This window comes from Dama dama, chromosome 27, assembly GCF_033118175.1.
Source record: "Dama dama isolate Ldn47 chromosome 27, ASM3311817v1, whole genome shotgun sequence".
Lineage (NCBI taxonomy): Eukaryota > Metazoa > Chordata > Mammalia > Artiodactyla > Cervidae > Dama > Dama dama.
The window spans coordinates 26,579,416-26,594,275 of NC_083707.1; the positions used below are offsets into that span (position 1 = coordinate 26,579,416).

General features: G+C 37.7%; 1 protein-coding gene across 3 annotated transcripts in view; it reads left to right on the forward strand.

Moving 5' to 3' along the window:
• TRAPPC8 (trafficking protein particle complex subunit 8) overlaps positions 1 to 13,597 on the forward strand; it is an 85,251-nt gene extending 71,654 nt beyond the window's left edge. For all 3 annotated transcript variants that reach the window (XM_061130815.1, XM_061130814.1, XM_061130816.1), the window contains 3 exons: positions 4,743 to 4,888; positions 11,124 to 11,213; positions 12,354 to 13,597. In XM_061130815.1, the coding sequence (XP_060986798.1) occupies positions 4,743 to 4,888; positions 11,124 to 11,213; positions 12,354 to 12,588 (471 nt within the window). In that variant the 3' untranslated portion in view covers positions 12,589 to 13,597. The remainder of the gene's footprint in view (positions 1 to 4,742; positions 4,889 to 11,123; positions 11,214 to 12,353) is intronic.
• The last annotated feature ends 1,263 nt before the right edge of the window (positions 13,598 to 14,860 follow it).

Sequence of the window (14,860 nt, forward strand, 5' to 3'; positions counted from 1 at the left end):
ACCCTCGCCTTCTCCCACAGAGTCCAAAAGTGTGTTCTGTACATCTGTGTCTCTTTTTCTGTTTTGCATATAGGGTTATCGTTACCATCTTTCTAAATTCCATATATATGTGTTAGTATGCTGTAATGTTCTTTATCTTTCTGGCTTACTTCACTCTGTATAATGGGCTCCAGTTTCATCCATCTCATTAGAACTGATTCAAATGAATTCTTTTTAATGGCTGAGTAATATTCCATGGTGTATATGTACCACAGCTTCCTTATCCATTCGTCTGCTGATGGGCATCTAGGTTGCTTCCATGTCCTGGCTATTATAAACAGTGCTGCGATGAACATTGGGGTGCATGTGTCTCTTTCAGATCTGGTTTCCTCGGTGTGTATGCCCAAAAGTGGTATTGCTGGGTCATATGGCAGTTCTATTTCCAGTATTTTAAGAAATCTCCACACTGTTCTCCATAGTGGCTGTACTAGTTTGCATTCCCACCAACAGTATAAGAGGGTTCCCTTTTCTCCACACCCTCTCCAGTATTTATTGCTTGTAGACTTTTGGATAGCAGCCATCCTGACTGGCATGTGATGGTACCTCATTGTGGTTTTGATTTGCATTTCTCTGATAATATGTGATGTTGAGCATCTTTTCATATGTTTGTTAGCCATCTGTATGTCTTCTTTGGAGAAATGTCTGTTTAGTTCTTTGGCCCATTTTTTGATTGGGTCATTTATTTTTCTGGACTTGAGCTGCAGGAGTTGCTTGTATATTTTTGAGATTAATCCTTTGTCTGTTGCTTTGTTTGCTATTATTTTCTCCCAATCTGAGGGCTGTCTTTTCACTTTGCTTATAGTTTCCTTTCGTGTTCAAAAGCTTTTAAGTTTAATTACGTCCCATTTGTTTATTTTTGCTTTTATTTCCAATATTCTGGGAGGTGGGTCATAGAGGATCCTGCTGTGATTTATGTCGGAAAGTGTTTGCCTATGTTCTCCTCTGGGAGTTTTATAGTTTCTGGTCTTACATTCAGGTCTTTAATCCATTTTGAGTTTATTTTTATGTATGGTGTTAGAAAGTGTTCTAGTTTCATTCTTCTACAAGTGGTTGACCAGTTTTCCCAGCACCACTTGTTAAAGAGGTTGTCTTTTTTCCATTGTATATTCTTCTGCAAGCTTTTATACTGAGATTTGAGTTGGGGGTTGGTGGCAGAAAGCTGATTAAAAGTAAAAATGAACATAAATTGATTTTGAAGTTCACTAGCCCTTAATAAGAGCATTAAGAGGCATTTGTGATCCTGGAGTTTCCTAAGATATACTCTTTATTGAATCTAGAACTCATAGTTATAAAAAGAATTGACTTATGCGAGAACGGAACCGTATCCTCTATCTTTCCTTGCTTATTGTTCAGCAGGCCCACACCATTGCAGAACTCCACGGGGCTGGTCACGTAGTGTAAAGGAGGGCCTCTGGAGTTGTGCAGCAGCTGGTAGTACTGTTTGTTTTCTTTTTTTTCTTTTTGTTTGTTTTCTTAGTTCTCCTAAAGTACTGTTTAATCTTATCAAAAGTTCTCATCATATATATATAAATAAAGTTTAAGCATATTTAGTCCTATGATTCAAACAGTGACCTTGTATTGTGTTCATAAATAATTGATTCTAATTGTCATGCTTTTCTCCCCATTATTTTTGACAGCTTGTAGTTTGAAATAATTTTGAAACTTAAAGAGAAAATCTTATAAAGCTTTTCTTGGACCTTTCACTCAGGTTCACCACTGGTTAACATTTTGGCTTATTTGCTTATCTGTTAATGTACATATTAATTTTTTTCTTCATCATTCTTGGATTATCCCTTCCAAGTAAGTTGCAGACATCTTGCCTATCTGCCCCTAAATACTTGACTGAGAGAGTATTCCTGAAGACAAAGACAATCTTCTCCATAATCACAAAAACCATTATTAATTCAGGAAGTTTAGCATTGATGCAATACTCATATATACAGTCTAAATTCAGATGTCATCAACGGTCTTGGTTATAAGGCTTGGTTTGCTTTTTTCCCATTCAGAATTCAGTCCAGGATCGTGCATGGTGTTCACTTCAATCTCTTTTAATCTGGAACATTTTCTGAACCTTTATTTTTCAGTTATCATGTAGACATTTTTGAAGAGCCTTGGCCAGTTATTTTAAATATAGAATAATACTTTGAATATTTCTTATGATCAAACTAAAGTTACACATTTTTGACTGAAATGCTTCCTAAGTGATGTTATATCCCTGTCAGTGTATTACTTAAGAAGGCACATGAGGGTCTCCCCTGATGGTCCAGCAGTTTTTGCCTTTCAATGCAAGGGGTTGGTTTGAGCCCTGGTTGGGGAGCTAAGATCCCACATGCCTCAGGGCCAAAAAGCCAGAACATAAAACAAAAGCAATGTTGTAACAGATGCAATAGAGACTTTAAAAATGGTCCACGTCAAAAATTAAAAAAAATAAAAAGGCATTTGATATTAATCTGTCCCATTATAGGTGATGGATCATTTGATTAAGATATTACCTGCCGTGTTTTTCCACCATATTACTATTTTTTCTTTTTATTTATAAGAAGAAGTAATTGTGGGGAGATAATTTGGGACTATGTAAATGTCTGATTTCTCATCAAAGTTAGGTATACTAGCTTTATATTCCATTGGTAATATAATTTGAATTGATTTTTTACTTTAGTGATGACTAATGGTAATTTTCTGTTAGGTTTAATGAAGATATATTTAACCCCAAATCTGTTTCTTACCTTAAGAAAGTTGTTTTTCTCAAACTGATTTGATTAATTAAAAATCTCATTTTATTTATAAATTGTCATATTTTGATAATTTGGAAAGGCAAGATTTTCACTTATAAAATGAAACAAAGTGTTCTGTATAAAATTTACTCGTTATATTCCCATTTTACAAAAATACTGTCTAGGGCATATCCTTTTTATTTCTCTGTATTTCACTTTTGAAATATTTTACATGATTAGCTGAGTTGCGAGATGTGGCATGTTCATCATATTGAGGATAATATATATAGAGCTCAGAGACTTTTGCATTGATGACCTAGTGCAATTTACTTGCATAACTTGATAAACTTTAGCTTACTTATAAAACAGGAGAGTATTTTATATCTTGCCTCTCTTGTGATGGAATTCTGTTTTGGGGTATAACTGTCTGTCACCCTTATTGGAAAAAACTACTGTACAAATTGTCCAGTACTTATTGTGAAAATTGTTGCTGCTTTTAAGCTGAGAGAGAGGGAAGCTTCTGTCAGTATTCCCTTGGTAAATTAGCTTCAGGTTTTTGGTATCCTTTTATGGCTGTTGTTCATGTGTTTGCCTCCTGGTAGGTGGTATGTAGAGATTTATTCAATATAGTTTAGAAGTCTCAAATAACAGCTTGTTTATCGTAGATGATTATACTATGTTAAACAATAGGATACTTTTTGAACTTTTTATTAAAGTTTAACAAAAATGCAGAAGAGCGGCTTTTCACAAATTGAAGAACACTCCAGTATAAGCAGGACCCAGATTAAGAAAGGGAATATGATGTGCACTTCAGAAGTTCGGCTCCTTCTGGCTTCCAGCCACAAGTTTTTCCTTGTCCAGAGTAAACCTCTACAGTCACCTTCCTCTCACTCATAAGTCAAAAACAAATTTGAATATTGCTTTTGAAGCTGTATAAATCAAGGATCAGCAAACTTTTTCTGAGAAAAGCTGGATAATAAACATTTCTGACTTTGCTGGCCAGGTCTTTGTCAGAATTACTCATCTCTGTTGTCCAAAAGCAGCCATAGCCAGTATATAAACAAATGGATGTGGCTCTGTTTCCGTAAAACTCTCTTTACAAAAACCAGAGGCAAGCTGGCTTCGGCCCATGGGATGTGGTTCCCCAGTCCTGGGTGTAGATCAGATTCCAACTAGGCTACCAAGAATTAAAAAACAAAATTTTCTGATGGTAAAGGAAAACGGAGAAAAAAGTAATGAAGGAAGAGGACTTCCATGGTGGTCCAGTGGTTGGGAGTCTGCCTATCAATGCAAAGGACATGGGTTTGATCCTTGGTCTGGGATGATCCCACATGCCTGGGGACAACTGGGCCGGTGAGCCACAACTGCTGAAGCCCATGCCCCTCGAGCCTGTGCTCCACAGCAAGAGAACCCACTGCAGTGAGAAGCCTGTGCGCGGCAACTAGAGAGGAGCCCCCACTCACTGCAGCTAGAGAAAGCACACCCACAGCAAGGAAGACCCAGTGCGGCCAGAAATAAATAATGGCTATTTTTAAAAACGCACGAAGCAGATGATATACAATTGAATGTCTATAGCCTAAGTACTAAGCAGTTTTATTAGATGAGAACCACAGCAACTTTTGAAATTATTATTATTGTGAACCCTTTTTTATATGTGAGGAAATTAAGTCTTGGAGTATTAAATAACTTACCCAGGATCATAGAACTATTATAAGTGTGATTGTTGGATATCAAGTTAACACCAGCACATAATAGAGAATGAATAAATGATTACAGATCCTAATTTTTTATCGTAGGTTGTATTGCACATGATTCCTACTGTTTGTTAGTTTTTACAGCAGAAAAAATATTGTACATGCTTTACTTTATTTCCACTGTTTTTTTTTTTTTTTTTTAATTTCCACTGGTTTTAAGCTTCTTTTGCTTGTATCTGTTATACCTTATTTTAAGAAGGCAGTGTTTTCATTGTCGTATTTTTTCTTTTCTCAGGAGCCACCAGAAATGGAACTATTAAAATTTTTCAGGCCAGAAAACACTACAGTTTCCTCAAGACCATCAGCAGAGCAGCTTTCTAATCTTATTAAAACGAGTCTTCACTATCCAGAATCATTTAATCATCCCTTTCATCAAAAAAGGTTTGAGATGTCTTTTTGTTAAAATTTCTCTGCAATGTACACACTTGTATGTGCATGCACACACATCAACACATTTATTAATAGCATTAACACAAATATTGAAGAAGGAAATCTAGAATAATATTGAGTATACAGAAATTGCCATTAAGTAATTTACCCGTTACTATGGTTATTATTACTGTAATTAAGAGATGGGTATTTCCTCAGCCAATTAGTTGTCAAAAGTTTTCTTTTGATGAATATATTTATCATTAAGTCAAAAAGAAGGAAAAAAATAGTATATCATTTTGTTTTTGTTTTAGATACAGAATAAACCTAAGACATGACTATGGTATAGATTCATCAAACAGTTTAAATTTAGACAGCATCATTGACTTAAGGTTTACCAAGTGTTAAACTTTTGGGGGGATGATGTATTTATAATTTTGACAAATAGCTTGATTACATAAATTTGAGGTTCTAAAATAAAAGGTCCTAAGTCAGGTGATACTTCAAAAAGGAGCTGATTTGCAGATAGAAAACAGATGGAGTGAAGTCTGTTAGAGCCAGTCTGTAAATTAGAATTGAAGATTGAAGGTGTAAGTTTTGGTGAGGTCACTGTGGGTAGGGGTAGGGAAGAGGTGGGATAGAACAAAAGAGAATGGTGACCCATAGAATAGTGGTATTGGAGAGATGAGCTAAGGAAAAAGGATTCCATCAAGAAGAATGGTTGAGAAGTAGCAGTCAAAGAATTAGGAAGACAAGACCAGTGAGTAGAAAGTGGGATCACAGAGGTGGAGCGAGAGCAGTTCAAGGAGAGGAAAGTGGCTACTAGTTTTGAGTACTGCAGAAAAGTTGTTTCATTGGTTCTGCCAGTAAAGAAATTGTTCTTGATTTTGAGAAGACTATGGGAAGTGGAAGCATGACACAGTAGGTTTTGAGGAGAGATGGGGCTGGGAAGGAAGTAAGGATACTAGTGTAGACCACTAGCCTTTCAAAAAGCCTGACTGTGAACAGGGATCAGAGAATATCCTTCAGTATTGCTGTTTTCTTACTTAGAAGATATGGATGTATTTATGGTCTTGAAGGAAATGATAGGATGCAAGAAGGGCAACAAAACCCTTAATAGATGAAACGGTAACACTGAAAAGTGGCAGGATTAGCTTTGGACAGAAAGATGAAAGTAGGGAGAAAATTTTAACAAGTTTGCACATGCCTCCCTTTTAGAGAGTTTGTAGGAATGAGGTTAAGTACTCAAAGTTCTCTAGGAAATAAGAGGAGAAAGGGTAGAGAATTTTTAAAAGTGAAATTTGAGGATAACTACTGAGGAATGAGAAGCTGGCTGAGAACACACAGAGTGCTGGGCAGCACGGAGACCTTTACGGAGACTTAGGCGCATCAGGGATCTGAAAAGTAACTTGAATGGTGCTAACCACTTCTAAACCTTTTTATTGTGAAATATAACACATAAAAAGCGAAGTCATTCAGTCGTCTCCAACTCTTTGCCCACCACACTGTAGCCCACCAGGCTCCTCCGTCCATGGGATTTTCCAGGCAAGACTACTGGAGCGGGTTGCCATTTCCTTCTCCAGGGGATCTTCCCCATCCAGGGATCGAACCCAGGTCTCCCACATTTTAGGCAGATGCTTTACTATCTAAGTCACCAGGAAAGTATAACACATAGAAAAGTTCTCAAAACTGAAAATGTGTGGCCACAGTGATTCTTTTTCACAAAACTAATACCCAAAAAATCATATCTAGGGAAGAAATTTAAAAATTGCTAGCAATCTCAGCAGCAGCAGCAATAACCTGAGAAGCCCCCTGTGTACTTGCTGTCCATCCCCAGTATTAGCAGTCATCTTTTTGCTCCTCTTTCATTATAATTTTCCAACCAAGTTTACATCTCTGTATTTTGATTTTTGTGGGGTTTTTGAACTTTATTGTATAAGTGGTATTATACAGAGTTTATTCTTTTTATGCCCAGTTTCTTTCAAACTAGCTTTACTAATTCGTACATCCCACTAGTAGCACAGGGAGTTCCTTCTGCTGATATCTTCACCAACACTTTCTGTTGTCAGAGTTTTAAAAATTTTAGCTATTTAAGTTATTTTTAAATACTTTTGGTCTTAAATATTTGTCTAGGTCTTAATTGCTTGGTACTCAGTCTGTGTGCCTTTGACTGACAGAGGCATGCTGGGATCACTTGGGGAAATTTTTTAAAAAATACAGATGCTTTGATCCTACTCCCAGAGATTCCTGTTTGATTGGCCGAGGGTCGGGGGCAGGACATCCAGAGTTCCTGAAGTTCTCCAGGTGATTCTCATGTGCAGCCAAAGCTGAGGAAAGAGATGTTTTATCCCTACTGAACCTGTCTTGACTTCACACGCTTCCATAGATAGTTTTGATTCCACAGTGTTTCATTTTACCTCACACTTCTGCTTTGTCCCCATTTATCAAACCCTGTCCTGCTTCATGTATTTCCTGAACATCTTAGATTCCACGGTGCTGCTTACTGTTTAAAACCTGGGCTGTGTGTTAGAGGCTGGAACATGTAGGACTTCTCATTTTGTTAGGGTTGAAAAGCATCATAGAAACCTGGTAGTGCAGGGACGTAAGTAAAACAGGATAGATTTGGTCAAACTAAAGCAGAACAGTGAGCTAAAATAAAGCACCACAGAACTCAAACTGTGCATGGAAGTATGTGAAAGCAAGGAAGGCCGAGAAGGATGACATACAGCAGTTTCTTCCAACTTGGCTGCACATTAGAATCACCTGGAGAATTTTTAAAATCCTGATGTTCAGGCCAGTTAAATCAGAACCTCTGAGAGTAGGACCCAGGTGTTTGTATATTTTAAATAAATCCTCAGATTGCCACAATAATGCTTTGTGAGACACCACTCCAGAATTCAGTAGCTTACAGGGTATTTATTCCCACACTCATGGGTCTGCAGAGCATCGGCAGTTTCACTGATTCTCCTTCAGGTTGTGGGTTGGTTGGATTCATGTCTGTGCACATGTATTTTGGGGCTCAGTCCAAATGGGCAGCAACTAGCTGTTCTTCTCATGGCATATCTCTGAAGTACAGAAAGTGAGCCACGTTGCAGTAGCACATTTAAAGCTTCTGCTTGCGTCAGTCATTATCACTCCATTGGCCAAATAGCCTCTCCTTCACAGTCAACAAAGATGATCCCCCATCACACAGCTGGAAGGTGAGGGGAGTGAATAATTGTTAAACAGTCATCACCATTACCACAGTAATCAGGGTTGAGAATCGGTAAAGTAGAGGGTCAAATGACTGGATATACCTGTGAAACTGAAGATCAGAAGCATAATTGAGTGAGAGAGCTGGCGATTGTGGTCAGTGAGTGGAAAAGCTGAGGAGTATTTCAGAGGTAGTTATTTTAGGTGACTAAAAAAAAAGTTCACAGTTAAGTCATGAAAGATAGATGACTGAGTTTTGAATACTCCTGGTGGTTATGGATGTGATGTGATAGATCAAGGGTTTGAGAAGGAGCTGAATAAATTGTCTACCTAAACAGTGAAGTTCGCCAAAAAGATGACAAAATTCAGGATTGAAAAGAAGAAAGCAAACTCATGCAGAAGCTTGTAATAAATGAAACCGGTAAGATGATGTGGAAGAGAAGCCCTGTGCAGTGCTTTCTATCCAGGTGGCAGGCCTCTGCTTGACCCACATAGTAGATGAATCAAGGGTGGGGTGGGGAGAAGCAGATGCTTCCCTCACTTTTTACCTCAGATATTTCAAAATGCTTATCCCTTCCCCTGCCCCAAGGAATCTCTGTTGCACTGAGTTACATTCCCTGGTTTAGTTTGTCAGTTTGAGGGCAAAGAAAAAGAATAAAAACCTTGGAGTAGTTTATGACAAAAGTGGAGGTGTTTTTATAGGAGAGAGAGGAGGAAGAACTCAGCAAGTGGTATTAACTGTATTAACGAGACATTCTGGCCTGAGATATGGAAGATACTGGAAGAGAAACAGTATCTGTTATGGCGAGGCCTGTAGAGGCAGCTGTGTCCTTAGCCAGATTTCAATTAAAGTGAGATGTGGACACATAAAGAGAAGAGACTGAGGATCTGGAGGAATGTTCTTAATGCCGTGGGAGGGGGGCGGCGGGACAGGAGGCGACTTGGTCACGGCAGTGGGACATGGGTCAGCAAGGGAATGAGAATATGGGAAAGAGCAAAGCATCATACTGGGCTTAGCTGCCATAGCTCCTCACAATAAGAAGTCATGTTAAATAGTGTTTGTGAAGCTTTTGAACTTGTGCTAGGCATTATTGTCAGCACTTAGCATATTTGTTCTTACCCAGCCACAAGAAAACTCAGGAGATGGGTAAACTTATTATTCCTAGGTTACAGTTGAGGAAACTGAGAAACAGAATTGTTGAGCTGACATGTGAATCCTAGCAGTCTGACTGTAGAACTCATGCCTTTAATAATACCAGATTTTAGTGGTGGGGGAATGGTTGTTAGCAATTTGGTCTCAAGGCACTGTTTTTGGCTCATCAGATGAGCGATTTAGAAAGGCTGTTGTGTGAAGCAGTGACTTTTGAAAGGTGGTCCCAGAGCAGCAGCAGTTGGGAACTTAATAGAAACACGGATTTTGGGTCCCACCCAGCCCTTCTGAATGAGAAAGTCTGGGGATGGAGCCCCAGTCTCTCTTATCAAGCATTCCTGTGACTGTGGTGCACGTTGCAGTGGGAGGATCGCATGTCCGGTATGAGAAACACCCAGGTGAGATTGGTTTACGTCAGAACACTAATTCAGAGGTGATCAGTAAACCAAGAGATGCAGTGACTTGAACTTGTAAGGAATGTGAATTTTGAGTGAAGTCACCAGCCTCCAGAGCTGTGTAGGAGACAGAATTGATAGGAATTTGTGACGAGTAGTAAAAAGTTGGGGATAGGGGGCTAATGAGGCAGTAGCCCCCATTCCCACTTAAAAAAAAAACCAAACACTTGGGATGATGCCCAGGCTTTGCTGGGGAGATGAGGGTGCTATTCAGTGAAACAATGTAGGAAGAAGAAGAGGAGTGAAGATAATGACTTCGGGGTTAGGAAGCATCCAGATGTCCTCATTTCTTCTTTCACTGGAAGCATTTAGATAGAGCATGGAGGATTTGAGGCTCAAATGCTAACACTGTTAGAGTTCCTGAGGTTTTGCTTTGGGTTACAAGTTCCATGACTGGAATCTAACTTGATGAGGGTCTCTAGACTGGACCCCCATTCGTTAGTCTTGGTTGTCCTCCATTCCTGTGAGAAGTTTGTGGGGGAGATAAGGGTGTAGCACCAGTATAATCTTAAGGATGAGTTTTTGAAAGTATCTTAGTTTTTGTCTAGGGAAATCTGTTGTTTACAGTGTGGTTTAGGAATCGTTTCTTAGTAAGAGGATATAAAATTTCTGAGAGCATAAAATATATTATCTGAGCAGAATTTTAATATTGTGTGAGCTCATAAGATTTTTTTTATTATCTCTCTACTATTGTTCTTTATGTTAATAGGGTAAAATATTTTAAGTAATAGTATGTAACCAGGCTTCATGTGTGCATAGATTATGTTCATTTATTATGTTCTTAATATGTACTCTGCACCAGTCTGTTCTTAGGTCCTCTTCTCTCACTCCGTCCTTTCTCCTGTGCTTTAGTGACTTACTGATCATAAAGTGAGATCAGAAACTAGGTTAACTGAGCAAATAAGTCTACTTGAAAGGGCTTTTCTCATAACTTGCTATACAGAAATAATTCTCATAGTTTCCCAAGCATGATGGCTTCTGTGCAGATTTGATAGGATAGCAAATGTCAGTCTAGGCCAAGTTCTCAAAGTTAAGTAATTTTTGAGAAACACAAAGAACAGCATTAGTTGTTGGCATTTTCATGATTTTTTTTCCCCTCCATTTATCTTTCTTAGTTGCAGTTGTTTCCTTCTGTTTTTCATTTTGGGAAATAACCACTTAGAAACATTTTGGTTATTTTTAAAGATTAGCTTTAATAAAAGGAAATAAAAATGGTTTTGTGAATGTATATATTCTAATATTTAGTATTCAAGCATTGTATTAATATGTTTTACTTCTTATTTATGTAAATCATTTGGCTTGAGTGATTTTAGAACTCAATTTTTTCCCTTACTTGAATATAATTGTTTTTGAGGATCTTATGCTGCTAGGTAATTGTAAGTTTTATTTTCAAGAAACTGTTTTTGTTTTCAATACCCCACTAATCTTTTTTGGTTTTCCTTTTCCACAGCCTTTGTTTAGTACCAGTGACCCTTTTACTTTCCAATTGTTCCAAGGCCGACGTCGATGTAATAGTTGATCTTCGGCATAAAACAACAAGGTAAAGATTTATTTAGAGCAGGCTTGTTTTGTAGTTAAAGATTGAGTTGAAAGTAGTTTAATATTTTGAAATAATTATCTAATAATTATTATCTAATATAGACATTAGATAATAATTATCTAATATAGACACAGTTTACTCAGACATAGCCTTTTTTGTTTGGTATTAAGAAGTGTTAGCAAAGGGACTTGCCGACTCTGCGCTCCCAAGGCAGGCATCCCAGGTTCGATCCCTGGTCGGGGAACTAGATCCCACATGCCACAGCTAGGACTGAAGATGCTGTGTGCTGCAGCTAAGACCTGGCACAGCCAAATGAAAAAAAGAAGTGTTAGAGAAGAGTTACAGAGATTTGTCTTAGCATTTCAGTAGTCAGAAATGAAAACTGGTTTCTAAAAGCAGCAATTCTGGCCAGAGATGACAATTTTTATAAAAGCTTGTTGGTGATAAAGAACTCTAAACTTGAAAATCAGTAAGTTCATGATAGAAGTTTTTTTTGTCTTGTTTTCTGATTTATAAAATAATGCTTATCAGCAAAAAAAAAAAAAAAAAATTGCAGGTCTGTACCGGCACTCTTAAGGGCTAGGTGCTTTTCAGAATTCAGAAAATTTGGAATCTATAGAACAACAGTGTGAAACATATGCTGATTATTAATTACAGTATAACACTGCAAACAGGATCTGGGTCAGCTCTCTGAAATCCGAACATGTTTTGTGTATCATAAATTAATTAACCAATGTCTTATTGGTAGACACTGGGTTGCTTTCCATATTTCAATATTATAAACAGTCTCAGTATTGTAACCATTCTTATATATACTTTTATCTTTATGTGTGGAGAACCAGGTGGTTAAAAGCTCAGGTTTGAAATCAGGTTCCCTATTTACTGGCTGCTGTCGTGAGTGTTAAATGAGATAATTCATTCTTAGCATTAAGTCTAGAGCATAGTAACTGTTAATAAATGTTAGTTATAGAAATAGTAATATTAGTTATTACTATTGATGTTATTACTAACAAACAGTTGGCATCATAAATAATTTCTAGAATTAGAGTTGCTGGATGAAAGGGATGTGTTACTGGGGCTTTGGGAAAAAATTCCTGAAGAAAAATTACCTTCCAACTTACCCTTTTCCTCCTCCCTTAGCCCAGAAGCTTTGGAAATCCATGGATCATTTACATGGCTGGGACAAACACAATATAAACTTCAGCTTAAAAGCCAGGAGATTCACAGTTTGCAGCTGAAAGCATGCTTTGTCCACACAGGTGTTTATAACCTTGGAACTCCTAGGGTATTTGCCAAGTTATCGGACCAAGTCACGGTGTTTGAAACAAGTCAGCAGAGCTCCATGCCTGCCCTGATCATCATCAATAATGTGTGACAACTTACAGATGTGTACTGAAATCCACGGGAATCAGTTTTATTTTACTGAATGGGTTTTACAGCAGTATTTGAAATGCCTAACTTGTTCGGGAGGTTGGTGTTGGATCACTGCAGAATACTTTTGGTTTGTCTATTTGTTGATGATGCAAAGCACGTTGGACTGAGAATACTTAAATTCTTTTTTTGTATTTCTTTAAACCTTGGTAATAATTTACATGCTCATAATACAGAATTTCAGCATATCCATGCACCTTATTAAGCCCCATCTTAAAACCAGTGTCTAAGTCTGCTGTTACAGCTTACTGATGGTATATGAACATTAGGAGATGATTTGAAGGAAGAAAGGGCCTTGTTGGCAATACTCCTGTTAAGCCATTAGTCTATAAATTCCAGCTTTACTGTGAAGTTCTATAGAGTGTTAAATACACGGTTTCTTGTCTAACTTCACACAATTCTCTAAAATCAGTTTGAACTTTGGTTATGAGTCTTCATACTTCAGTATCTGGTCGTTCCTATGGCTTATACATAACTTTGTAAAAAGAAAAAACTTTTTTTCTGATGCTTTGAATATAGTTTTGAAAGGAGTTTGACTTTCCTCCCCCCTCATTCATCTCAGCATAGAGTGCACTATTTCACAATATGAGATTTTTGTCATTTAAATTATCATATCCTTTATTATGTAACTTTAAGAATTGAGTTGATCTGTTTAAAATATAAATCTACTCAAGTTAATTAAAAATAAGCTTTTAAAAAATGTATTATATTTATAACAAATGTACTGTAAATAGAATAAAGACATGCTATTCACTGTATAGATTTATTAGATGCCTTTTAAAAATAATTCTGAGAACTTAATATATTCTTTATTCAAAATCGGTGCCAACCATATTATTATAGCAGGTAGCAGATGAGTTTCCTGAGAAGGCATTACCTTTGTTTCCAAAAGTGAAGAACAGTCTTTGTTCCTACAGTCCTTGGTGGCTGTGTTATAAAAATGAGCAAATGAATTTTGTCTTTAATATGTGTCATGTCTGATAACCAGTTACAACTTTGATAATCCTTTCATATCTTGGGAGAAAGGAAGATCTATGCTTATTGACACTGTTGTAAATAACCACAGTGCAGATTCTGATGCTGGTTATGGAGGACTAGGTAATTTAGCTCTCCTGCTGAAGAAAAGCAAAATGTCGGAACGAAATCAAAGAAAATGTTTTACTACTAAAAAAAAGCATTGTCAGTTCATTATTAGAAGTTCATTATTCATTATTAGAAGACCAGAATCCAGGAGAAGAAGTCTAGAGAGATGACACTTGGGCCTACTTTGCCTTGGGAGGTTTGCCCACGTAGGAAGAAGCAGCTGAGAAGCAGAGCCTACAGTTGACTGACTTTGAGACAAAAAGTATAGGTCAGGAGAACTATTTGAAACTGAAGGAAGGAGAGAAAAAGGATGGAAAGTAGGCCCCCAAAAGATAGGAAACCTACTGGATTCTGTAAGAAAGTCTTATATCTTTATTTGGAGTCTGAGAAAGGGGAGAAGATAGGGCAGAAGCATTTGAGAATTTTCTGAGATGGACAAGTTACAGATTCAAGTAGTTCAGTAAATCCCAGACAACATAAATAAAAAGGAACCTGTATCCAGATGCATCGTAGTGAAACTGCTGGAATTTAAAGGCAAGAGGAGAACCTGTCCTGAATACAGAAGACAAAACTTACATGAGCGAATGGTAGCAGTAATTCAACTGATAGCAGACTTTTGAACAAAAATAATGAAAGCCAGAAGATAGTTCCTTTCAGTCCTTTGAAGATACCCTACTAACTGCTAAGCCTGAATTCTAAACGACAAGGATACCTGTCAAGAAGGGAAGTGAAACAAAGATATTTTCAGACAAAACCAGAGAGTTTGCTTCCTTCCTGGTGACTGAGGATAATGGTGTCTGTGTGCATGTGTGTGTGTGTGTGTGTATGTGTCTGTACGTATGTGTGTACCTGTGTGCACACATACTCCATCATGTCTGACTCTTTGCAGCCCCATGGACTGTATTCCACCAAGCGCCTCTGTCCATGGGATTTTCCAGGCAAGAATACTGAAGTGGGTTGCTATTTCCTCCTCCAGGGGATCTTCCTGACCCAGCCGTCGAACCTGTGTCTCTTGCGACTCCTGCATTGGCAGGCAGATTTTTAACCACCGAGCCACCTAGGAAACCCTGTGATGTCTGCCTGAATCTAAATCTTTACACTCATTCTCCAAATGAAGTATACAAATCAACAAG